This window comes from Lates calcarifer, linkage group LG3 (genome assembly GCF_001640805.2).
Source record: "Lates calcarifer isolate ASB-BC8 linkage group LG3, TLL_Latcal_v3, whole genome shotgun sequence".
NCBI lineage: Eukaryota > Metazoa > Chordata > Actinopteri > Centropomidae > Lates > Lates calcarifer.
This window is the reverse complement of record NC_066835.1, coordinates 19,430,302-19,457,623: the sequence shown is the minus strand read 5'-3', so window position 1 is coordinate 19,457,623 and position 27,322 is coordinate 19,430,302. Positions and strand designations below refer to the sequence as shown.

The 27,322-nt window shown below is 42.0% G+C and overlaps 1 protein-coding gene across 1 annotated transcript; it reads left to right on the top strand.

The window, feature by feature from the left end:
- Window positions 1–930: 930 nt before the first annotated feature.
- On the top strand, window positions 931–26,743 carry atp1a3a (ATPase Na+/K+ transporting subunit alpha 3a). Its single transcript, XM_018674127.2, is given in 25 exon segments — window positions 931–1,381; window positions 12,629–12,742; window positions 13,272–13,331; window positions 13,422–13,625; window positions 14,788–14,901; window positions 15,475–15,609; window positions 16,228–16,345; window positions 16,929–17,017; window positions 17,178–17,357; window positions 18,972–19,170; window positions 19,510–19,682; window positions 19,685–19,756; window positions 19,931–19,942; window positions 19,944–20,124; window positions 20,280–20,455; window positions 20,695–20,831; window positions 20,932–21,082; window positions 21,188–21,356; window positions 21,553–21,707; window positions 22,740–22,863; window positions 23,007–23,152; window positions 23,344–23,474; window positions 24,283–24,384; window positions 24,658–24,749; window positions 25,136–26,743. Coding segments are annotated over 25 exon segments (3,069 nt in total). The 5' UTR covers window positions 931–1,375; the 3' UTR covers window positions 25,165–26,743.
- The last annotated feature ends 579 nt before the right edge of the window (window positions 26,744–27,322 follow it).

Here is a 27,322-nt window from a genome sequence, read left to right as displayed (position 1 = left end):
TCTCTGTTCTCTAATCTCCTCTTCAGTCGTGTTCTTCTCTCTTTTCTGATCTTGATCGATCAGCATGATCTGTGAAGCAAAGTCCCTTTTTTTTTAGCGTTTACTGCACTGCTGCTTGTATGTGTTTGCAGAATACTGCTTTTCTAATGTGGGCTTTATCCCTCATTTGGAGACTAGACAGTGTGCGACTGTCTCTTTTCCCTCGATGCCATTGATGATGCAGATGTGCGCTGCTGTTTATGCTGTAGTCTTTTTCACAGCAACATAAAAGCTGCAGTCTGAACAGCTGCCAACTTAACAAAAATCCAGGAAGAAGATGGATAATTTCATCTGATTGATGATCTGAAGAGTTATGATCTCTAAAGTTTTTATATTAATACAATTGTACAGTGAAATACTGCGTGACACATCTGTAGGCTCAGAAAAAGCAACTTTTACAACCTAAGAATTGACATAATGGGAACATCCCACCATATTTCAGCTCTCATGCATACATCTTTTTGGCACTGTTTTGTGACAGACTTTGGTCACAAGCATGAGCTAAGGCAGGTTCCTGCATTATTAGATAGTTTTGAGCCTCTGCAGATGTGGCCTGTGATTAAACTTAATTTTAATTTAAGTGGAACTTACAGGACAGACACATATTGAACAGAGGTTAGTTAAATTGTTTCATATTTTTATTATTAACCTTAGTAAAATAAACCTTACTTTTTTATGTCCCTAAATACCCACAGTATAGAAGTGCGATTTGATGTTCTTGTTTCTGAGCAGTATTTATCATCTGATAGCTGAGTTGAGGACTTTTACTCTTTGTTCAGTCTTTATTCTTGTTTTTATGTGGACGCAACGCCAGCCTCTTAAGGACTTACGTGGCGCTTGTTTCATCCGCGGAGTAAAACCCAGGGAACCCTGAGTGCTGCGGCAGCCTGCGCACAACCGCGGAGGGAGAAAGCATCCGAAGAAGAAGCCTGCTGTCCGGGTCTACTTTCCACCGGCATCATTTGCGTCTTACGGGGAGAAGGTTGGTGAAGTATCACCAACGGCTGCGTCTAATTTTAACATTTTATGCCGAAAAAAATAAGCCCTTTTGATTTTCATCTAAACAGCGTGCAGCTTTGCCAAGGTGTTCGATGAAACGTTGCCTTGTCAAGTTACCGTATGCCCGCACATCTTAAAGAAAAAAGATAATTTAGGATATTATGTTAGCTAGTTAATTGTGTTCTGTCATTAGCTGTCAGCTGAAGGGGTCCATTTTTTCCTTCTCATTATCAGACAGTTTTCTGCCACCGTCTCCCCGCCTTAAAGCCAGCTATTCTGGTTGAATCAAGACCAAAAGCGGTTCATCTTTTGAGGAGACCCGACTGACTGCGCCGAAATGGGGGTAAGCGCTAAATTTATTGTTATTTACTCTGCTACTAAGGTTGTTTTCTGTTTAAAATTAGCTGCTACAGTTTGGTTTAAGTAACGTTTAACGGCTGGTCAGTGTGTCCGCTGAGGAAAGGGTTAAAGTGCATGGAGGCGCAGGCATGATGTTAGAATGACATTGAACACGGTGGGATATGTGTGACTTATCTAAGCTAGCTGTAGCCGTTAACATCACTGTTTAAAAACCGCACTGCTGCATGTATTTCCATTATCACCCAAATGGATCTAATTGCTCTCAGAAAGTCATCACATTAGGTATCTGTCATTATCGCCATTTATCACACCAAATCAGTGCGTTTCAAATTATGATAACGACTGAGATTAACGGGATGATGGAGGGGAACACTGTTGCCTGGACACTGGTCTTTTTTTCCTGAGTGAACATGCGCCAGATTTGTGAGTCAACCCGCCGCATCCAGACCCCAGCCGGTGCGACAGAACCGGCGCAGGGTGGTAACGCGTTACAGTAACGGTCCTCGGTTGGTATCTCAGTCTCCTCAGTCTATTTCACCCGCTTCAGCCAAATAAAATACATGCTGCTGTCGCTGTCATCCCCAGTGAACACCTCAATGAAGGTGATGAATCAAACAGGTATTCCTCACCCGCAAAATCAGCTTCATTAACCTCAGTGGAGTGTACTTTTATAGGGTGGAGATACTTTCACAGCCCCAATTACAATCACTCAACAGACAAAATGGACGTTTGGCGTCCATACTGTTGGGTTTCCAGATCATTCAAAGCGAGCACTCTTATTTTATTCTTCATTTTTACGCCCTCAGATGAGCTTTCTGAGGATTTTGGCGCTGTAACGAAAAAGTAACGTAACGAGCAGCTGTATCAAGTCAGAGAAAGGGCCCAGTTTGCCGGCTAACGTCATTTATTTTAATTACTAGATATTAATAATATGCAAATCTTTTAACAAGCATTTGCGTTTAAAGTGGCGGGGAGATGTGCTGCTTCGTTCGACCGGTTCCAAAAAACGAGATTACACCGACGAACATCTGGCGCCGGGCGCTGAACCCGCTGCAGTGGATTTAGGAAATTCACAGCTTCTAAATACACGATTAGTCAGACTGCATAATGACACGTAGTCCCGTCAGAAATGAAATCGATTGTGAATAATGTGCAAGTGAAAATCACAATTATGCACGGGAATATGTAGCCTACTGGTGGTGAAAACCGCAGCCCGGACTGCGGAATATCATGTCATTCCTCCAAGTCTGACTGCAGCAACTCCTCATTGCCAAATACATATATGGTGTGTATCTTGTTAGTTATTCTTGACAGAAGAGGAGCAATAGAAGGTCGTGACTTTGTTATATTATTGAGAGTATGAGAATGCGAAGTGGAAAAGATCCACAGATGGTGGGGGCTGGGAATCAAAACCATGAAGGCTTTGATTTCTTTTTTTCCCTCGTCATTTTTTTTTTCACCGAGCATTTGGTGCATTTTCATTCAAACATTACATAATGCGACGGTGCGTCGTGTTGCTGTCACTGACGGTGCTGGGCTTGGTTAGGGTGTAGAGGCAGCTTTAGGTCTGGGTACCAAATGGGCACAGACAAGTGCGTCAAAATGGTTCCTTCAGCTATGGTCACCCCCCCCCTCCATTCTTAAAATTGTCGATGGATAGGTCCTAAAGGAAGGTGCTCTCCACGAGGGTAGACACAGCCAACACCTCCACTGTCTCGTCTTACCCCAGCAGTCTCCCAAAACCTGATCTGTCAGGTCATGAAGGACATCCTGTTCCAGCCACTAAATTTAGACTCCATGATGTCATTCCTACTGAAAAATCACTGGTACATCCCTGTAGTATTATTATAAGGGTTTATCTAGTGTCCATACTCGGTAGTTAGGTTTTTCAACTCCATACTGCTTTATAGAATTTAATAATCTCCTGCAGCTTGTCTTATTTTGTCGTATAGTATTTGCATTATAGCATCAAGTTTTGTTGTGGTATATGGAGCCTATAAAATCAGGCTAACATCTACTGTAGGGTGACTGTAGTTCCATTTCTTAAGTAGTGTCATAGTCCATTCCTGCTAATGAAGTATGATGGGCAATGGTTTCTCTTCTGCTCCACATCCATGGTTTGTGGGGGAGGGGGGTTTGGATGGGAGAGCATTCAGGCCGAGTCGTGGAAACGGTGCCGCTCTGTCACGGTTTGTGATGCTGTCCACTAAAATTACCTGAGGGGAAAACCACACACAACTCTGACTACTGCGTCAAAGAGTGGAGGAGGGTGGTGTGTGTGTGTGTGTGTGTGTGTGTGTGTGTGTGTGTGTGTGTGTGTGTGCGTACATGCATAGAGGGGGGGAGTGGAAACTCCCATGTTCAAGCTGTGATTTGCCATCCAGAGGGGTGGAGTAAGAGGAGATTTGGGTGAAATGGGTGGTGGTGAGGGGTGGGAGAGACCAGAGGGAGGATCAGTTGACAAGGCAACTGGGGCCATTTGATCCTGGGCCAATCAATTGATAGGGGATGTTGCTAACGGAGGCAACGATCGTGTTGGTGGGTGAGAGGATGAAAGGGAGACATGAAACGAAGGTCAGCCACTTTAGGCCTCACAGGGACAGGCAACGTTTTGAGGAAAACTAACAAAGTGATTTACACTGAATAATGGCAGTGGAGAGACACAGAGAGAGAGAGAGAGAGAGAGAGAGGAGAGAGAGAAGGAGAGATGCCTTTGTGGTGAGTCACCTTGAGAAGGGTGAATACTGGGAAAGATGGAGGAGTGGAGGAATGCAAGAAGAGATACTGGGATACTGCTCATGTGCAGTGATGACACAGAGGAGGGAGCAATGGTGGAGTTTGAGGAGAAAATGGAGAGAGATGATCACTGAGATAGAGAAGGAGAAAATGAAATATAAAAAGATGAATGCATCTGCTGGTAACCCATAATGCACTGGGGTGCGGAAGCTTCAGGAGGGAGAGCCAATCGCTGTGGAGGATGGATGATGCGTGGTGTGGCTCTGTGTGTTCTGTGTGTGTGTGAAGCAGGCAGCTCCCTACTCCTCCTCTCGCTGTCTAATCCATACATGATAAGGCTGATGGTTCATACAGTGGCTCTTGACATTATGAGAGTGGCTCCATTTCAGCTCTGATGATAATTATCTTTGGTGTCATGCATAAAAACCAGTGTACATACTCATACAGCAGCATAAGAGAACGTGCTTTTTATTCTGTGAAGGCATCTCAATATGAAACACTTCATACTGAGTGCATTATGAATACATTTAAATCCACCGTGAATGTTTAAGCATCTCCCATTTTGAAAAATAAATAAAGCCATTATTGGAGTGGTAGCTTAGCGGCATGTAAAATGCAGTATGTCAAACTACTGTGGCCATTCACAGTTACAAATTATCTGTTTAATGTATTAACTAGTCATTAACTTAATGACAATAAGTTCACACATCATGGCTGCTGGAGCTGCACCACTGGGCTTCTTTCATACAAATATTTGCACAATTCACCTATTTAGTGTATTGTATTATAATGTATGTGTTGTATGTTTAATGTCATCTCTCTGATTTCTGACCCTAGCCTGTCTCTGTGCTGATGTAATATCTGGATTAATAAAGTCTTGTCATGGTACAGTGTAGCCATAAAGAGAAATAGCACATATTTTTAGAAGCATTACTAATTAAAACTGGTATTGTTAGAGCTTTAAACAACACATGTTCTCGGTAAAACGGAATATTTTCAGATTTAGTGCATTTTGCTGTGCCATTAGTTAAACCAGCTCTTGGTTTAGGCTGAGCTAATTCCCTGTGGTAAATTAATTAGCATCAGTGTTGGGATAAATCAACTTTCACTTTATTCTTGTGCACAATATAAATTGAACATGCAGTTCATGTAATACTGACAGTCATGTTTTTAGCTGTTTAATCATAGGTTGATTGTAAAAGCAGTTCTCCAGATACAGATGTTGAATTTTATCCCAAGGTTAAATCTTGAAGCAGATTATACTGGACAGGGTTTACCCATGGCAAGAAATATTAAATCACATACAGTGACTCTTAGCACTGATTAAAACAGACAAACATGATGATGTCCAGACTTGTACTGTGTTGTCCTGCAGGCGAGTCTACAAGTCATGATTTGACCAGCCATTTGTTTCATTGCCAAACAGTGAACCTAAAGAACAAGAAAACTAAATCACTGGCCATTTAAATAAATGGTGCCTTTAATGCTGTAGTGTTGATGTATGTAGCTTTGGAGAATTGTAAGGAAGCTTTCAAGCACAAAGGCAATTCAGGCACAAAGCAGGTGAATGCTCAGTAATCATACTGCTGTGTGATTAATGAGTTGAAGCTGACTCTGAGACTGGAATACCATATACTTCCATTTACTCACACTCAGATTTGACATTGATATCACTAACTGGCAGTCGTTGCAGTTTAAAGGTACTGCACTGCTCAGTTCATCGTTATATATGTAGTTGTAGTTACACCATATTTGTTGCATAACTGTTCCAGTCTGTCAATATCTCATCAGTGCAGGCACTCACCCTCCTGTCCCTCCTTAGTTTCCATTCATGTGTGAGTGTGAAATAGTGTGAATCCATACTACTCCTAATCACCTATCAGGGTTTTCCAATGCCGCCGATTCTCTTCCCTTCAAAATGCACCATGAGGTCACTTTGACATCACTTCCTGTAACGAGGGGTGACTTAGGTGTCAAGGGTAGTGTTTTCCACGCCCCTCTTCAACACTGTCATACAGAAACGACAGGGAGGATGAGAGAGTGAGAGTACACTGCACATTGAACATTACAGAAGGATTACATAACACACCTTCACATTAAGTACATCATTTAAAAATTCCAACCCCCCCCACCCCACCCCCTCTTGCCTTTGCCACAGTTGACTTCAATTATTTAGATGGACCCAGTGGATTGGATGTTGCTAGGAAACCCTACATCTCCCATCTATCAACCCATTGGAAGTAGACACGTCAATCTGATTCTGTCAACAACTGCCATTTTCTATCACTCCCTCAGACATGTTGCACTGTGGGAGGTGACACACTGCTAAATGGTGGGGAACAGCACAGAATCTGTGGTTTAGCAGAAATGTACTCTGACAGCCATCCAGGCTTCAACTGTGCAAATGTTTCACAGAATCAAACCAAAAACAAGCTGATCTCTTTATCCATTTATGCCTTTTGTCTTGCATTTATCACAGGAAACACACGCACTGTAAATTTAAACACAGCGTCATCATCACACAGTCTGCACCATGAGTGTGGCAATGACTGTCTACTCGTGATTAAACCTCAGTGCAGATGAGTAGATCAGAGTAGAAGAGAGCAGAGAAACAGATGGGCAGCCTGGAGGGAGGAGAATGTAAACAAAGTGGGAGGGTGAGGGGAGGGATGGATGATGGAGGACCCCTCTTACTCTGCGTGTGTTTGTGTGTGTACGTGCGCCAGTCAGTCCATCAGTATTTTCTAGGTCGGACAGCCCACTGATCTGTGTGATAATCCATTTCTTTATGTGTCTGTGGTTACTATGATCCACTGTGGCACCACCAGAGCTACTAAACTCCACTGAGGGCAACAAACCCACCGAGATCCTCCATTCAGAAAATCTGCGATAAAATGTGACATTTTGGTCACTGGAACATCGGCAGATTTAGCTGAAAAAATAGGCTAAATACCAAATGGTTCAGTGCCAGCTGTTGGATATTTTACTAAGGTCTTATATATATAGGATGCTGCTGGTAGAGTTTACATTTTCAGTCAACTCTGATGAAGTTATAAGTGGTTGTGAATAATCATAAAATGGGCAAATAGGCAGTAATATGGCAATCTGCCATAGTAAAGTCAAATCAAATTATGGAAATTAATTAGGAAATCTATATCTAAAGATGCTGATCTTAATAATTGATTTCCCCTTTTCTCATTACCGCTCATTTGAACATGCTTCCCCACAGTATTTGATATGAGCCATACTTAGATATGTATCTGTGTACCTCTTAATTAATGTGGGGCTTATTAATTATTGTTGTTATTATTTAAACCCGCTTTATATTTATTCATATTGGAACTAGGATGGACTGATAAAATGTCCCTGTGTGATGTCTGAGATTTGACCAGTGATTTCAGCAGATTAAAAAATGGCTTATCCAGCCCTGCTCAGACCTGTGGTGCCCTGTGCCGCAGGCTGGGCTGGATACAGAATATAACAGCAGATAGAGCAGACTACAAATGTTTAGCATGTACAGTCTGTCCTGTAGCTCTGTAAGGAACATCTGGACACTGCTGAAACCTCCTCAGGTTTTACAGCCTGTAACAACACAGAGAGCAGACATTGTTCTTGAGCAAAGGAAATCATATGCAGGAAAACATCCTCTAAAGTAATTCAGTTTAATCATGAGTGACATTAAACAATGTCAGCGTACTGTACATTATTTACACCTCTGTATGGAGTTCAGTCCATGTTCCATGAAAAAAATATGTCAACATGTGTCAGTATTTCTCCACAGGTTGGTGTAGGTAGTTGTTTACTTGCTGGTTTGGCTCAGAAATGTCCTTGAAAGTCATATTATGTCTGCAACATGAAAATTGGTGGGGGACTATGTCGCCCTTGATAATTAGGAGTTCATTTCCTTCATTTCACCCTGCTCATATTTCTTTCACTGAGTTGTCAAATATTTATACAGGAATGTGACATGTGTCCCTGTGGGACTGTATGTGATTTAGAATACCAGGAGAGTAAAAAAAAAAAAAAATTAAAGGTGAAATAACCAAGTTTGCGGCCGGAGGCAGAAAATGTCACAAACATAAAAAGTGAAATATGAAACAACACACACCATTGAGCCAAAGTGAAAAATGGACACAGCTATCTTCAATTAGACCTGATGCCACTCTCCAGCAGTAAAATAAGTTTCATAGTATAAATCGGATGTTCACTATTTGTCCATGTTCAATTCAGATATATCAGGCTTTTTGGTAGTGCTTCTGACTTCATACGTCTTAAGATGCGGCAGCACTGAAGGGTTTGTTTATGTGCTCAAGTCAATGGCCTTGTCGCCCTGGCAGTCATCGTCCTGAATGAATATGCACACATGAGCATGAGGGCAGAGGAGAGGAGGGACTGAAGCAGCAAATGTCTAATGGCTCTGCTCGGACAGACTGTGACTTGAGATGGTTGACTTGCAGATTCACAGTTTTCAGTACTTAAATTGTGCTTTTTGGTCCGTTTTTTTCTCAATCTTATTTTCATTGTTTAACATTGTTGCAGTGATTAGGTTTTATTGTCAGGAGTCACTGTGAAGTGATTGTGTGACCCTTTGAAAACAGAAAGATGTCTGATCATTTTCCTTATGTCATTTTAAATTAATTCAAACATTCAGTGGATTTATGTACAGAAATACAGAAATCAACATTGTAATTAAGTGAATGAATAAGGATGAATGAGAGACTGGGAGTGAAAAGATGGGAGAGAGAAAGAGAGAGAGTGAGTGATAGAGAAGGGATTATTATTGTTCACTGGGTTAATCTGTCAGTGTAGTAAACAGCAGTAATCTGATGGCCCGCTGGACGCGACTGCCCGGGGAACACTGCACCTCCTAACAGATGGCAGCACACTCACACACACGTATAAATGCACACATAAACATTCAATGCATGAAGATTCTCTCTCTCTCTCTCTCTCTCTCTCTCTCTCTCTCTCTCTCTCTCTCTCTCTCTCTCTCTCTCTCTCTCACACACACACACACAAACAAAAACAAAAAAACAGTGGAAAAATGATCAGGTTTGCAGTGAAGCAGAAAATAAACATGCACAACTGCACAGATGGGATAAAAGTATTCCTTATGGAGGAACACTAAAAAGCAGACCTATGTATTGGGAGATTGTATACACACAATATACATTGCTTATAGGGAATGCACACATACAAACACTATGCAACAAAACTACCATTGTGGATTTTAATGTTAAAGCTGCTTGTGACACTAAGAGTCATTTAGGATCAAAGACAGCAGAGTGAAAGGTGACAGGTTCCCACACACACAGCTGTCAATAAACAGGTTTTACTAATATTCCCAGGACATACCCCTATGTCAAAAATGCTCATTCATCAGGAGCAAGTACAGAAAAGACTTGATGCTGTGGGCTGTATCAGTGTTGGTGATGTTTTAGCAAGTACTGCTGTCACAGTGAGAGACCAAAACAGTGTAAAAAGTGTTAAACAGCATTTAGATAAAGTTTATAGATACCTAAGTCAGAGGTAGAGGAGCTCAGCTATACATGATCGGTGTGGAGGATGGAGGATTAATTCAGGATAAAATATAACTAAACAATTTAATTAATTGGCCAATATGTCTCTAATTTGAGGCTCAGGTCTATTTCTCCGGTTCAGGTATACAGCAAAGTACATGCCTTCACTTGTATAATATAATAGTACATCATAACAATATACATGCACCCGTATGTGCACACAGTTTGAAGTAAAACTGAAAATATGCGTACAGACAGACTTGTAGAGGAGTGAGGATATGAAACTAAGTCTGGTAGTATGTTTGGTTTGCTGTCAACAAGCCATCACTCAGCCACCTCTCATCCAGTGAGGGGAAAAAAAACAGACTGGTAAGCAGCATAAAACAGCCATTAAATCAGTGTGAAACCTCTCAGTCTAGACTAATCCACATAAGAGCTTTCCCAAAATAAAGTGTGTTCTCCCCTCTCATCATGCAGGGTTAAACTCAACCTGAATCTCAATATGTGTGTTTCTGCAGTACATTTGTATTAGGGCTGCATGGTGGTGAACATCTGCCTGATGAACAAATGTCAAGTCATAATGTGTCCCCAGTAGGAAGTAGTCACACGTTTGGCTGCGCACCGTAAAAATGCTCCCAGGAAATGTCAGCTTAGTTTAGGCGCAAAGTAAAATTTAAATTAATTTCATAAGGTTAAACAGGCTATTTAAATTCTCAAAATTAGTGAGAGATTTCCTCCAGCAGTGGATTCATTTAATTACCCATACTTCACTCAACCTTCCTAAACCAAATTAGCATGTAATAAGTTGTCTCAGAGTGTCTTTGCCTCTAAAAACAAATCCATCTGTGGTTTTACAGCTGAACCATCATCGTTCAGATCTATGTGTTTCCCCACTGGGCTGCGATTGATTTCCTATGTCTTTTTGCTCTTTTTGCCTCACAGCTGTTTTGTTCTTTGTCTGTTGAAAGTAAAAATGGGCAGTGGAATCAAGGAGAATACAGGGATTCAGTTGTCAGACATGATTCAAGAATTCCTGAAATTTATCAGTATTTTATGATGACAGCTTTTGCACGTAACTTGGTGTAGATGGGATTGATTTCAATCCTTTAAGTTTATGTCCTTACACTGGAGATGTAGCAGCAGCATCTCATTACACTTCATTTAATGTTGAATCAAACCCACAGTCTTATTAGAATTCTACCATGCGCCTATATTTAAGATGAAAGCAAGTTTGATTTGTTATTTTTAAAAAATGGCATTTTTATTACTAAATCAGTTGTGTTGCCATTTTAGCATATGTTTTTTGTATTTTGTCGCTATTAAATATCCAGACAACAGGTGATTAAATAGGGGATTTGCACTGGTCCAACAAAAGTGAAGAATATCATGACTTAGATTTTTTGGTTCATTCTTGCAGACAGAGTGTTTGATAAATTCCCTTTGGGAGGTAAAAGAATAAAAAGAGGTAATTACACCGGGACACTGTAGAAGTAATAACATTTTACATCCAAGGTCTTATTGGAAACCTCATTTAAAAAACAGCTGCATTAGATGTAGTCCTATGTGACAAAATGTAAAACTGACATGAAAGCAGCATGTACACTCAGCAGGATTTACAGTTTTAAAAGAGGCTGGGTTTCACATTCTGCCTTTCTTTCTGACATTTTCCTGTTTCTATGGGAGATGTTGTGGTGAGCTGAGCAGCCAGCTGACATTTTAGTTCTTGGCTGGAAACCCTCAGGATGTTCGTGCATGCTGGGTAACAGTGTGATTTGAGAAAAGGTACTAATCTCCCAGGAGCATATTAGTGAGCAAGAACTATACACACACAAACACATATTTGAAGGCTTAACATAGTATTATTTTTAGGCTGATGTCAAGCCAACTGGCTTCAGGGTGAATCTTCTTTGTATTAAGACTTTGCAAGAATGCTTTTATTAATATTTAGTTGCTTTCCTGTTGCCGAATCTCTCTAGTCCAAACCTGCATATTTTGGACTAAAGTTGGATTTTACATTTGACTATTTTATCCAAACTACAAGTACTTAATGTATTTTCCACACATTTTTCTTTCTGACGGGTTAAAACCCATCTGAAAGTGCATTTATATCATTTTGGAACAGTGCTGCTAAGAAAAGTGAAATTATAATCAAAGAAAACAAAGCTACACGTTTTTGCAGACCTCCACTAATCAGTAGGAAGGCATATATGTCTAATAAACATATATTTTTACACGTTAACATGTTTTCATGCATAGATAGAAAGGGCTCAACTCCAATGTAGGACACTGGCAATTATGAATATCCCAAGATGCATGTTACAGTTATGTCTTATTTTTTCCTTTGTCTCGGGCCCTGAATGATTCTCTCTCTCTCTCACTCTCACGCTCACTCTCTTTCTCTTTCTACCATCTGACCCTTCATTTTCCGCTGATCACACTCTTCTCTCTCCTGACGGCTTGTGTTTTCCCTGCTCCTCTCAGACAGCAGTAGCGTTCTCTGTGGTCTGAACAGCAGTAGAATTGAAAGTTTAAGTGGAGCTCTTGAGAATGGCCTGTGCTCTAATGAAGCCGGATCTAATCAGGAGGTGTCGAGTTCCCCTTCTCACACTGGGGGATTACATCTAAGTTTGGATCCCAATCTAGATGTTTTGACTGGGTCTAAATAAGGAAGAAAAGTGGAATTTAGGCAGCCAGCGGTGTTCTTACAACTATTATATTATTGATCAGTGGTAATCCTAAGTGAAGAACTGTGTTATTGCAGCTCCAAGTAAGATAGTTAAGGGATGTTTTTGGCCATTGTTGCTTTGGCTTTCTTGCCTTTTCTCTCTGGTGGTGATTCTGTAAAATAGATGCATTTCGTTTGGATTGTGTTGGTGTCAGCTGTTGGACAAAAAAAAATGAAATAATGTTTATGTATATATACTGTATAATATGACAGCACCTAACTCAGCAGTCTTGTGTTTGTGTGTTAACAGTATGGACGGTCGGATAGCTACCGCGTGGCCACCACGCAGGACAAGGATGAGAAGGAGTCGCCCAAGAAGAAGGGAGGCAAGGATCTGGATGACCTCAAGAAGGAAGTTCCCATAGTACGTACACTACCTCCTACTTCCTCAATTGCATTGTCCTGCAGCTAAGCAGCTTGAAATACTGCAGTAGTTTCATATATTTTAGTTGTTTCTTTTCACTGGCCAGATTGGTGGCACACAAGTATCCATAAATCTCATTTAAAATAAAAACATAACCAGTCGTCTTCACAGGCAGAATAAACAAAAGCCTTGAGGTCCCAGCTGAGTAGTGAGGAGATCATAGATAGTGCATCCTGGCCTCACTCCAGCATCCAAAGAGCTGGGATCCAACTGTAATCTAATCTCCCTGTTTGCAAAGGAGATAACAGAGATGTAGTATTTTATAGCAGCTGGTGTACAGTAGTGGTACAGTGCGGTTTGAGGAAATATGCCAGAACAATTTAATCCTGTTGTGGAAGGATTCGCTCCTGTGTGGGGCAGGAAGCCAAACCCACAGGATATCCCTTTGATCTAAAACATTATGAGCTGCTTCAGAGAAACAGAGTGATCACAGGTGTTTTAAGTTCACTCTCATTTTCATTCTTTGTAGACGGAACACAAAATGTCTGTTGAGGAGGTTTGCCGGAAATACAACACTGATATCGTCCAGGTCAGTTTTTTTTAACTTTTCTGACATCAATATAAATTCATTGGATTGTTTCTGTCCTGAAACAACACTCTCACTCTCTGCCCCTCTCAGGGTTTGACCAATGCCAAGGCAGCAGAGTACCTGGCCAGGGACGGCCCAAACGCCCTGACTCCACCCCCCACCACCCCAGAGTGGGTCAAGTTCTGTCGCCAGCTGTTCGGTGGCTTCTCCATCCTGCTGTGGATCGGTGCCATCCTCTGCTTCCTGGCCTACGCCATCCAGGCAGCCACAGAGGACGAGCCCGCTGGGGATAACGTAAGTGCAAGGCTATAGTGGATGGATGGGGGAAGATATAATAAATTCTCAGTCCACCCACATGTATGTAGACAAGCTTTAAGGATCTAAAATGAACAGCTTTGAATAATCTTTGTAGAATGTATATGTAGGAGTCACAGATCCATGGCCCAAATATAAACATCAGTACTCTGTAAGAAGCTAGATATCAAAAGCCTCAGAGGGAGGTAAGGGAATGCTGCTGGTATGTATGCTCCCTGTCTGCCAGCGCATCACTTTACAAAGCAATTTGCTGAGTCACTACTCCTTAGGCTGTGGCAGTGATAAAGGTTGTGTCAGCTGTTTGTCTGAATCATGCCGGCCGAGCCATCTTCAGAGTGACAGACACCATCCTGTTAGCATCCATTTTGGGCCCGCCTCAGGGAGCATATGACTCCTGGCGTTGGTAATGGCAGGGTAAGAGAAGGGCGTTCATGGGTCAGCACTGTTTCATGTCGGGTCAGAGCAGCAGGGTAAAGCCGGGGACTGAGGCTAAACAGCTCTGACACACACAGCATGAAAGGACAAAATACTTGGTTCGGACCACAGGGGAGGACTCGGGGGTAAAACAACAACAGTGATGAGTCAACATCACTGACCAAGACTGTATCACACCCAAAACATAAATTCACACTCTGATAACAGGCCACAGCTATGTCAAGTGGAGATGGAGCGCTGCAGGGGAAGATTATTTAGAGGATAGGACTTAATGGTGATCCATTAAATCATGAGACCATAGACACGTTAGCATAGTCATAAAAAAACCAACAGGGTAGACCGCAAACGGATGGACAGCCTCCAGGTCACTGAGTCCACATCAGACCACATGCTGTTGTGGTTGTCAGCTGCAGGATGTGAGACTGAAATGAAAGGCTTAAAGATGATTTGTGTTATTTCTAGAATTTAAACTTCCTGAAATAGCTTCCTCACCTCTCACTCTCCTCTAAAGTTCAGTGTTTCATGTCGAAAATGTCTGACTAATGATTTATTCTCTGTGTCTCCACCGGTCTATTTTCCTATTCCTTTCTCTCATGTGATGCATTTTTAGATAAAGGTGAAGTTGCTTAATTAATTTCTGCATTAATATTAAATGTGAAAGTCTCATCTTTCTTTCTTCCTCTCCTCTCTGTCTCTTCCTCTGTAGTTGTATTTGGGTATCGTGCTGTCAGCTGTCGTCATCATCACCGGCTGCTTCTCCTACTTCCAGGAAGCTAAGAGCTCCAAGATCATGGAGTCCTTCAAGAACATGGTCCCTCAGGTACCAGACACCCTCACAGTCTGACACCAGGATACTGTGGGGATTTTTATTTCATTCATTTATTTATTTTTCCATCAAAGGTGACAGATTTTCTTAAGGGTTTTTACAAAAATTAGACGTTGCTATTCAAGGCAAGAGATGATGATACAAGAAGCACTAAAGAGATTTCAAATTCCACCTTACAAGATTCATCAACATTGGCCCTTTTGTGCACAGTATCTGACTTAAGACTTAAAGGACATTGATTTCAGTTTCCTCATTAGTAATCAGCAACATTGATTTTAGCAAAATTCATGTCACAGCTTTCATGCTCTTCCTCTGTCTTCCTTATCCACCTTTCAGATCCTTTAGTTTTACACTGTTGTCCTTCATCTCTAACCTTTCTCTAAATAGTGTCTTTACAGAGATCTGTGTTATTTTTGGCTTTAACTTTATCATAGCTGTTTTATCTATTTTTTTTTCTCTCAAACAAAACAAGAAGATGGTTATTTAAATATAATGCCACTAAAAATAATCTTTATCTCTCTGTTGTTCTTTCTCTCCCTTCTTCTCTTTCTCTCTCTCTGTTCCCAGCAAGCCCTGGTTATCCGTGAGGGAGAGAAGATGCAGATCAATGCTGAGCAGGTGGTGGCAGGAGACCTGGTGGAGGTGAAAGGAGGAGACAGGATCCCCGCTGACCTCCGCATCATCTCCTCCCATGGCTGCAAGGTGAGCTCCAGGCACAGATACACTCCTGTAATAATACAGACCTCAGGTGGTAACCACACCTTCTGTAAAGCTGAGTAAGGTGTATCAAGTTTCCAGTCTCAACACAAAGTAATCATAGTTGGAGTAATTCACTTTAAAAATGTTTACAAGTAAAAGCATGTTAGGTTCCAGCTCATTCCCTGTCAGAGGACAACAGTAAAGATGTGGTTGCACTGTGGAGGTAAAGCAAAAGTGTAAATAATAGAGCATAATACAAGTGTGACCCACTTCTTTGGAATCCACCTGACGTCTTGGTTGATAAATTATAAACTAAAACAAGCATAGCATCGTCACAGTATGATAATAATAATGCATTGTGCACATTTTAAACTAAAACAGACAGTAGGAGTCCCTTAAAAAAACAAAAAAAAACATTGCAGAGCACCACAAACAATCATTCCTCATTCATTAGCACAGCAAGCATGAATGTGGAAAATCAAAACACAGAACATACACACAAGCTGTCTCTCTTCCAGGCTTTGTATGTAGCCTTACCATGACCACCTCACTGCTTTATCTTCCTCTTTGTCTCTCTCCCCCTTTCTCATTAATCAAATGGTTTCCTTCTGCTTTGTCCAGGTCGACAACTCATCCCTGACTGGTGAATCAGAGCCCCAGACCAGGTCACCTGACTGTACTCATGACAACCCCCTGGAAACCCGCAACATTGCCTTCTTCTCCACCAACTGTGTCGAGGGTAAGGTCACCATCACCGCTGTCTCTATCCAAAAGCCAAATCATTATTATCACCATCATATCATCCACTGTTAGGGTTAGCCACTCGTCCTCTGGTAGAAACATTTCACCAACATGAGTGTGTGTGTTCACTCACATGGCTGCATGCGTATGTTTGTATTGTTACCGGTTGAGCTCTCAGATAGTTCTGCAAACAGAGACGCTACACATTAGCTTTTACTGTTGGCCATGGTCGGAGTGTTTGGTCTGATGACGGTGCAGTCAGTGACATCATTGGTCATCACGAGAGCCTAATGCCTGGAAATGTGACCAGTTCAGCCAGTTCAGTTCATGATGTTACTGGAAGGCCACGCAAAGTACATGATGCTGCTCACAGTGGTGGATTAGCAAAGAAAAACACAGGGTGCCCCCTGGTGGAATTAATGTTACATTACATTAAGACCCTCAAGTTCTGCACTCTTCTTTCAACTGTCATTGCTCAGTCAAGCCTGTGCATCCAGTAATCTGTACCCTCCATCTTTATATTTTATTCTTGTGTATCATTTCTATAAACCCTGCTCTCTCTCCTCTCTCTCTCTCTCCAGGAACAGCTCGTGGTATCGTTGTGTGTACTGGTGATCGTACAGTGATGGGCCGCATCGCCACCCTCACCTCAGGCCTGGAGACTGGCAAGGTAACATATTCATTATTACTTATTACCTGACAATGGTCTTTTGTGTCATTTTGCTTACTAAAAGTAAGTTGTTCAGGTGCTTATTCATATATTATTTCTTAATGTAAAGGTAACAAATTATCCAAGACGTTTTGTCTAAACATCGTCCTCTACTCCTCAGACACCCATTGCCAAGGAGATCGAGCACTTCATCCACATCATCACGGGCGTGGCCGTGTTCCTCGGCGTGACCTTCTTCATCCTCTCGCTCATCCTGGGTTACAGCTGGCTGGAGGCCGTCATCTTCCTCATCGGTATCATTGTGGCTAATGTGCCTGAGGGACTGCTGGCCACAGTCACTGTGAGTTGGCAGAGAAATAGGAAGCTAGTGTACGGTGTTTGTGTGTGTGAGATGGTTAGTTTGGGGCGTGGTAGGTGTTAATGAATTTAATAGTAACTTAATAGTTTATTTTGTGTTATTTTAATCTGTGAGAAGGACAGCAGTGTTAGTATTTCTAGTGTGTGTCTGTGTTTACAAGATGGTTGTTCATTTGTGTGATTCCCCTCAAGCTGTTTTTTTGTTTTTGTTTTATTGTTTCTGTGTTTGTGAATTATTTGTCCTTGTTTGTTCTTTTTCTCCTCTGTTCCCAGTGTTTTGTGTGGACTTGGGTCAAACAGTATTTTCATTAACGTCATACATTACAGAAATCTGATAACCTACACAAATACATTCTTTTTGACATAGTGTCTTTTTAAATGCTGTGAAACCACTCAGGGACCCTTATTATATCCAAACAGCACCAACTCACATTACTTACACATTACACACACATTTCATTACTTATAGTTTGTTTAATCCACTAAATTCTGTTGTGGATTTTGTAGTTAGGAGAATGATCTTGCACTACTAAACATACTACAGTTATTCCTAATTTTAAATGTCACCAGTTAGATTCTTCTACATTCACAGTTTCACCCATGTCTGATTGTGTGCTTCCTTGTATGTATGTGTTGGTGTAAATATGTGTTGTATTGTGTCGTGTACAGTGTTCTGGCTGATGTTGTCTCACTATGTGGAGTGTGTTTTTGTCCCTGCTTTACATTTTCTCTGTGCTTGTGTCATTTCTATACTTTGTGATGTTGCTGTGCGTCTGTGTGCATTTGTGTGTGTGTGTGTGTGTGTGTATTTTTGGGCTTTAGCATTCTCTCTGTGTCAGTATCAGTTTCTGTGGTGAAGGTGGTGTATTGTGTCTGTGTTTCTCTCTTTCCATCTCTCCTCTCTCCCTCCCAAAGTAGCCCCATATGTGTTTGTGTATGTGTTTCTCTCTCCCCATCTTCCTCTTTGTATGTGTCTCTCTCTTTTCCAGGCCAGACGCGGTGCTGTCTGCAATGACAACGGCTAGCTAATGTAATGATATTAGGCTAATGACTAGTCAGCTCCATGAACTGAATTCGGCCTCCTCTGCTTGGCCTTGGCTAGTTCTGTTTGGCCCATGGTTCTTGCCATACTTGGCATGATGACATAATGCACCGCTGCTCTGCTTCACCGCTTCACTCGTTCATGCCTCATATTCTCTCTGCATTGCTCGTTGGGCTGTGTTTTTTATTTTTGGAAGAAGGTTTTTAGTGCATTTTGCTATAGAGGGACGTTTTGATGAGCAGGATTAACATCTCCAGGTGTGGGGGTGGTTCAGTTCTTAGTTTTGGTTAATTGTTTGAAGCACAGTATGTCACTGACACATTGATAGAAGTGTTTTTTTGTTTGTTTTATACCTGGAGATGTTCATCTGTGCTGTTAGTTTACCACATAGATGCTAATTATTTTCTTCTCTCTCTCTCTTGGTTTGTTTTATTTCCTCTCTCTCCTTTTGTCTTATTCTATTGTCAACAACTTCTTTCTTCCCATCTCTCCTTCCTCCCTCTTCCATTCCTGTTTTCTCCTTTTCTTTTGTCTCTCGTGTCTCTCCTCCCTCAGGTGTGTCTGACACTGACTGCTAAACGAATGGCACGTAAGAACTGCCTGGTGAAGAACTTGGAGGCTGTGGAAACTCTAGGCTCCACCTCCACCATCTGCTCTGACAAGACTGGCACCCTGACCCAGAACAGGATGACCGTGGCCCACATGTGGTTCGACAACCAGATCCACGAGGCCGACACCACCGAGGACCAATCTGGTGAGATATTCTTCTCTCCACTGCTTTCATGTAGCATGCATTAAAACCGCATCTTCCTGAAAAATATTAAGAATATTATGACCTTGGTTTCTCTAAGGCAGCACAAGTTACTGGCCAGGATCCAACCTGAATCTGCCAGGGACCAAATGCTTGAAAACTATATGTTTGGGGGAGACCTCTAACACTGATCTGTACTGTTTTATTTTTAATGAAATCATTGGTCTTAACCTGTTGTCAGGCTTTCCCTTTGCCTCTGAACTTTGCACACACTCTCACTGACTACAAGTTAAATGCAATAGGCTGAGACACTTATCCTTTCTTTCCCCAATCACTCCCTAGGCTCCTCCTTTGACAAGAGCTCCACAACATGGGTGTCTTTGGCCCGCATCGCTGCCCTGTGCAACCGCGCCGTGTTCAAGGCCGGCCAGGAATCTTTGCCCATCCTAAAGCGTGAGGTGGCTGGAGACGCCTCAGAGTCAGCCCTGCTGAAATGTATTGAGTTGTCATGTGGCTTCCTGTCAAGGCCATGAGGGACAAGAACAAGAAGGTGGCTGAGATCCCCTTCAACTCCACCAACAAGTATCAGGTCTGTCCCTTCTGTTCATTTGTCCAGCTGAAAAAGAATGTATGCAATCACAAACAAACCATACCAGCTTCAAAATAACATGAACTGAAACCAGAGGATTTCTATTAAACAGGCTTAAACACTGCATACTTTTTAAATGGTTATTATAGTGACGTTTGAGTATGTTCCCGACAGCTCTCAATTCACTGAAACTGAGGAAGAGAGTGACAAACACTACCTGCTGGTGATGAAGGGAGCCCCAGAAAGGATCCTTGATCGCTGCTCCACCATCATGATGCAGGGCAAAGAACAGCCCATGGATGATGAGATGAAGGAGGCTTTCCAGAACGCCTATCTGGAACTGGGAGGACTGGGAGAGAGAGTGCTGGGTAAGGATGATGGAGGACAGGGAAACAGTGGTAAATTAACAAAAGCTTTTTGGAAATGGGACAAGTTTACAAATCACGTTTTGATATATCCTTTATCTTATTGTATTGTATCTTCCTCTATGTACAATTCATTCTTCATTCTTTTGTTCCTCCAGGTTTCTGCCACCTGTTCATGCCGGAGGACAAGTACCCCAAAGGCTTTGCCTTTGACACAGATGACGTCAATTTCCAGACAGACAACCTTTGCTTCGTGGGCCTGATGTCCATGATTGACCCTCCACGTGCTGCCGTGCCCGACGCTGTAGGAAAATGCCGCTCAGCTGGCATCAAGGTGGGCACCTTTCAAATCTGACATTTAAAAGACTTGAAAAGCAGAACATTGTACCAACCTAAATGTGAGGGCTGTGGACTGTCACGCACGTGTCTGCTAGAATTTTCTTCTACCCATTTCTGTTCCTCCTGTTCTTCTCTTACTTGTTGTGCTTGTCTCTTCTTACCTGTTCCTATTTTTATGTCTGATTTAGCTTTCATTTTCTACCTCTTCATCTTGTTCCTCCTCTTATTTTTCAGGTCATTATGGTGACTGGTGACCACCCAATCACAGCCAAGGCCATTGCTAAGGGTGTTGGCATTATCTCTGAGGGCAATGAGACAGTGGAAGATATTGCTGCACGCCTCAACATCCCCGTCAGCCAGGTCAACCCCAGGTAAGAAAATAGAAAACAAAAATCAGAACAGGTGTTCATGTTCACAACAGTTATTTTCATTTGTTATATGAAACTGATTTGCTTTGTCTGTGCTGCACAGGGATGCCAAGGCCTGTGTGATCCACGGCACAGATCTGAAAGACCTCACTCAGGAGCAGATGGATGATATTTTGAGGAACCATACAGAAATCGTTTTTGCCAGAACCTCCCCACAGCAGAAACTCATCATTGTAGAAGGCTGCCAGAGACAGGTACTTTACTGTTCACACATTCATAAGCAGGTAGACACAAATAAATGTACATAAGCACATGCAAATAATCAAAACCCTAAACTGTGTGGCCTCCTTTTCTGTCAGGGTGCCATTGTGGCTGTGACAGGTGATGGAGTGAACGACTCTCCTGCCCTGAAGAAGGCTGACATTGGTGTTGCCATGGGAATCTCAGGCTCAGACGTGTCCAAACAAGCTGCTGACATGATCCTGCTGGATGACAACTTTGCCTCCATTGTCACAGGAGTAGAAGAAGGTGGGGGTGAACTAAATCAGGGAAAGTGGGAGAGAGGAGAAGAAAAATAGGGCTGTGAGGAGAAAAGGATTGAAAGAATGATGGGGTTGAGGAAAGATGTGAAGTAGGAGTCAGTTAAGTTAAAATGTGTCTTGGCATCAAGCCTAAAAGAACATACAGGATTCTGTATTTATTCACACTGCCTCTGTCCCTACAGGCCGTCTCATCTTTGACAACCTAAAGAAGTCCATCGCCTACACTCTGACCAGCAACATCCCAGAGATCACCCCCTTCCTGTTCTTCATCATGGTCAACATCCCACTGCCCCTGGGCACCATCACTATCCTCTGCATCGACCTGGGAACTGACATGGTGAGGGAGACAAACACACAGATAACCAGGTGGCAGCACATAATATGTTTATGTCCAATCATGCATTAAGAAGCAGAAGCTGACATGTCTGAATTCACCATCCCAGTCACTGGTGCCCACACACGCATGAACAGTAAATCAGTAAACATTAGCTGTTCACAAACATGTGAACTGTATACATCCATGTCAGATCAAGTACCCAGGTGGCAACATGTATACAGTAATGCTTAGTAATTATCACCAGGGCAACACACACGGGTGTTCAGGGCAGTGAAGTAAGAATGGTCATTACTGCCATAGCATAGTTTCATAGCAGTGAAAAATTAATTGGTAGAAAGAAACATGGGAATATTGAACTGGTATTGTGGTAAATTAAGTAATGAAATGGAACCTCTGAGGTTAAACTCAACATTAATTTATGAGAGTTGATGAGACATAATATTGTTATAAAAAAGGTGAGAGTAACCACCTGGCCGTGGATTTTCTTTTCTTTTTTTTTTTTTTTTTTAAACTAAAAAGTTTTTAACCATTGTTTCATGGTGAGTCAGGCTCAGTGAAGATGTGGTGATTTTTTTAGATGTACATTGCATCACGCTCCATACAAGCGTAACAGTGTAAAATAATGACCTTTGAATGAGGTCAAGTTCAAGGTTACATCTAGAGTCTGTATGCAGTAAGGACACTGGGTGGCAGTGTGGGACCACCATTGAAAAGAAGCAGTCAAGACACCCCCTTCCTCAGAGCAAATGGGTTCAATAAATAGACTGAAATGTGCAAAGGGCACAGTTTGAGTTATTAAAAAAGGACCATGTGAAACATTAGAGAGAGGCTGAGAACATAGTGACAGTCTTTGTTGTGGAGATGACATCTTTGAATACACTTTATTTAACCTCTTCGTTTGTACTCTCTCAGTTGTTAAGCTGAATGTGAACTGAGGTCTTGTGGTCTGACAGAGACTCTTCTTAACATCCAAAATCTACAAAATATAGCAACAATGTCCCAGTGTCTCTTTCTGGCTGTTTCCTCTGTCAGGTACCTGCCATCTCTCTCGCCTATGAAGCAGCAGAGAGCGACATTATGAAGCGCCAGCCCAGGAACCCACTGAGAGACAAACTGGTCAATGAGAGACTCATCAGCATCGCCTATGGACAGATTGGTAGGTTTGTTATTCAGTGTTCATTAACTCTGTCAACAGTGTAAAAGATGCATCTGAACTGTCAACTCAAACTGTGTGTGTGTGTGTGTGTGTGTGTGTGTGTGTGTGTGTGTGTGTGTGTGTGTGTGTGTGTGTGTCTGCAGGTATGATCCAAGCTCTTGGTGGTTTCTTTGCCTATTTTGTCATCATGGCTGAAAATGGTTTTCTGCCATCTGTGCTTGTCGGCATCCGGCTCAACTGGGACGATCGCTCCACCAACGACCTGGAGGACAGCTATGGACAGCAATGGGTATGAGTGACCTGACACCAGACTAGCGTTTTTCTGTTTCAGTTATTTTCACTTGCATTGAGGAACTATGCTGCCTGATGCAGTATGTACACAGGAGGGCGTCACTTTCTGTCGTTACATTTACCTGCTGTGTGCAGATGATCTGACAGTCCTATATTCTGTCTGTCTGTCTCTTCTCTTTCTCCATAAAGACCTATGAGCAGCGTAAGATTGTGGAGTTCACTTGCCACACAGCCTTCTTTGTCAGTATTGTGGTGGTGCAGTGGGCAGATGTCATCATCTGTAAGACCAGACGTAACTCTGTGTTCCAGCAGGGCATGAAGTAAGTACAAAATTATCTCAAAACGAATTTCTAAATCAGAAAAACTTGTTGTTATTGATGCCCAAAGCTAATGTCTGCTGCTGAGCCAACATAGCAAACACCAGCAAACACATTGTCTTATTCTGTAACATTTCCTGTGTCTACTTTAATGAGGCACATTAACTTGACCTCTGTTTAGCAATCAGTCTGGTACCAGTTACAACCAGGGTCGCTTTGTGCTTGCTAACATTGTGTTACGCTATGCAGATATGTTATGCAGGTCTTTTCTCACAAGTGCCTCAGTTACAAACAGGTGTGACTTTTGAGGTGAAATCTCAGTATAGAAGAAATAACAGGAATGTTGGTGTCAACAGTGTGTCGCTGTGATTGTTGCAGTTCCCTGCAGGTGCCACTAGATGTCACTTGAAACTTAGGTTTACTGATGGACCTTTTAATATATGGCCCCAATTTCTGGCTGTATGTCTGTTTGCTCTTGTCCCTCCCTCCATCTTGTCTGCTTTTTTCCCTCGTCTGTCCTCCCTTTGCTTCCCTTTATAGTCCAGGCATACAAACACAGATGCATGGGGTCAACTTTGAAGCCATTTTCCAATTCAGAAGTAGATGTAGATGGTAACTGATGCCGCTCTCTATTTGTAGCAGAGTACTACAGAACCTGAAAGCCTAGATAAGCTTCCAAGTCTTTTCAGTCACAGTGGATATTGATCCTTTTGTTATGGATTCTTCCCATCCTTTTTTTAGCATTTCCTCACAATCTTTACATCTGTTACTTTGCTTACTTTGTCTGCCCTCTGTATTTATTTTCTTGCAGGAATAAGATTTTGATCTTTGGGCTGTTTGAGGAAACAGCTCTGGCTGCTTTCCTGTCCTACTGCCCTGGTATGGACGTGGCGCTACGGATGTATCCACTCAAGTAAGTAACATCACACATTCATCAAAAGAGCAAACAAAAAGCAAATCAGCACCTCAACAGTCATATTTATATTTCATATTTATTTTTGGGGTAATTAATATATTTTCTCCTGCAATCACAGTTAGATTACTTTACACTCCCCTTTATCCTTTCCTGTTTTAAAGTCATTTTTTGTCATTAAATAGTGCTGTAAGAACTACTTTGTTTGCCTTCATGTACCTTTTTCAAGTTTCTGTTCTCACTCTGTCCATCATCCCTCTCGTTCTCTCTCAGGCCCAGTTGGTGGTTCTGTGCGTTCCCGTACAGTTTCCTCATCTTTGTTTACGATGAGATCCGAAAACTCATCCTTCGCCGAAACCCTGGAGGTATGATCACACACAAACATATAAATACACATGTTGTTTCATACACACCTGCAGGCTGGCTCTGGTATGGAAAAACAGCAGGTTGCTCATGTTTAAGTACTAACAGAACAGAGTTTTAATCACCTCATTAAGCTGCTATAAAACTCCATTTGTAATATATATTTGTGAGTAAGATTATACTGATGTTCACTGCATGACAATATGGATTTTTAAAGGGCAAACTCAGCAAGAAATTATCAAAAATACTGACTCGGATAATATCAACTGGAACTTGATGAATATAAATTTTTGCATCATTATTAATCAGTAAATAAAATCCTTTGGGGGATAACTTTTTTCTCTTTCTCTTTTCTTTTCCTCTTTTTCTCTCCTCTTCGTCTCTGCAGGCTGGGTGGAAAAAGAGACATACTATTAAATTATCAAAGCATCATTTACTTCTCACCCCGTCCTCCCCCTGAACTCATCCCTCCTCCTCTATCTCCCTCTCTTTCTCTTTCCTCCTCCCCTCCATCCACCCCTCCTCTCCTCTCAACATACTCAAACTGTACAAGAAAACTATGTTTACTCCTCCTCCAGTCCTCTCCTCCTCCTCCTCTCCATCCTCTCCATCCTCATCTCCTAAAGAAACAAACAAAAAAAACAAACGCCAAGACGACGAGAGGACCAACGACGGAGGAGGAGAGGACGGGGAGGGGGGTGGCTTTGTAAATCTTCCCTGTCCTCTCTGTCCCTCTGTCCCCTTTTTCTATCCAAAGTCTTTACAGCATTAGTCTGCCAGTAACACTGTTTGTGCCGATGCTTATTACTACACTGTTAGCCGCAGCCACTCTTCATGTGTGTACTCAAACTACACCGCTATGTGGAACTGAATAAAGATTATAACTATAAGGAAAAAAAACCTGACTGTTCCACTGCGATGATCACTTAACGATCTTGCCAAGCAGGACAACAACATGGCAGCTCCCGTCTAAACTCCCAACTGTCGATTTGAGCGGGTGGGTGGCGTCATTTTTTTTGTTTTGATGAGCTTTTTCCTGCCAGAGAAAAAGAGAAAACCCCCCGGATCCAGCTCTCTAATCACTGCCATTTCCTGCCATTTGCCTGTTTTACTTCTCTCCCTTCTTTCCCTCCTTTTCTCTCCCTCTCTGTTTCTATTTACTCACTGCCAATCTTCTACTGCCGTTCTCTCCCCCGTCTCCTCTCCTTCCTCCACCCCTATCAATAAAGAATCAATCTCACACTAAAACCGAAGCACTCACTCACTCACGCCCTCAACAGGGTGGAAAAAAAAGGTCACTTCCTCTGACTCCCTCCCTCCCTCTCGGCCTCCCTTGCTCCCTCCATCCTCCTCCTCCCCCTGTGTTTTTTTCTGCTTGTGTTGTTGTTGTTTTCTAATAGACGACTGGGTGTTTTTTAAAAAACAAAATTGTTCGTAAAAGTTTTATGTTTTTCTTTTTTAAGTTTGGAGTGGGTCTGAGAGCTGCTTGTTTTCATTCGGACATGACAAAGCCCACTGTCTCTCCCTCCTCTTCCTCTCTTCTTTCTCTCTCACACTCCTCCTTTAACTCCCTCCAACTGCTCTCCCCCTCCTCACCCTGCCTATCTGTCCCTGTTTGTCTGTCTGTTTGTGAACACCGTGCAAACCCTCCGTCCTTGTAAACTTCCACCCACTTTCACCACCTGCCTCCTCTTACTCTCCCACCCTTTCCCTGCCCGTAATCTCCCCCCTCAACCCCAACCAACCTCACCCCTGTTAAAAAAAAATACAATCTTTCTGTGTCCTCGGAAAAAGAGATTTCTCTCCAATTTCATTATTTAAATCTGTGGAAATATGGAATAAGGCACTGTACCTTAACTTGCGAAACAGCAGCAAAAAAAAGAAAAAAAGAAAATGAAATAAAATAGAAGGATCTCTCTTTTTTCAGCTTGGTCTCGAGTTTGTTTTGTGTGGAGTTTTGTCAGAAAATGGAAATAAATGCTGTGACCAACTCTTACTTCCAGCAGTAGTGTCAAGTCATCTGTTTTCTACCTTAGTTTAACCAAGTGGATGGAAATATTAACACGTCACCTGCATGTGCCATTTAGTCAACATAATTTAGTCGACACTGTTTAGCTAAGGCTTATGACAAAACAGTGGAAGAAGATGAAGAAAGCAGGATTGAAGAAACTCATTTCTACAAACATCATTTTGGTCCTTGATGGAAAACAGCTTCACTGATTTGACTGAGGACTTCCACAGACCTAGCAGGTATCAAATTACTGTTTTCAGAAAAATCAACATTGTAGCAGAGCTGGAAAAAGTCTCACCACAGAGGTCCACTTAGGCCCCCATATCTCACAGTGTTGTTAATGATGATTGGGGAAGCAATTAATAAAAAAAAAGGATCCAAGTTGATTTGTAGTGAAATGAAGGTCAGCGCGACAGCATCAGCAAATTCTTGTTTGTTTATTTTTCCTATATAAATCATATTAATTTAACATAGTTAGTACCTACACCCCAGTTTGAGAACCAATGATTTAGTCATTGTACTGCACCATTTCACTATATTTCATCTGTTTTTCACCTGGGGGCA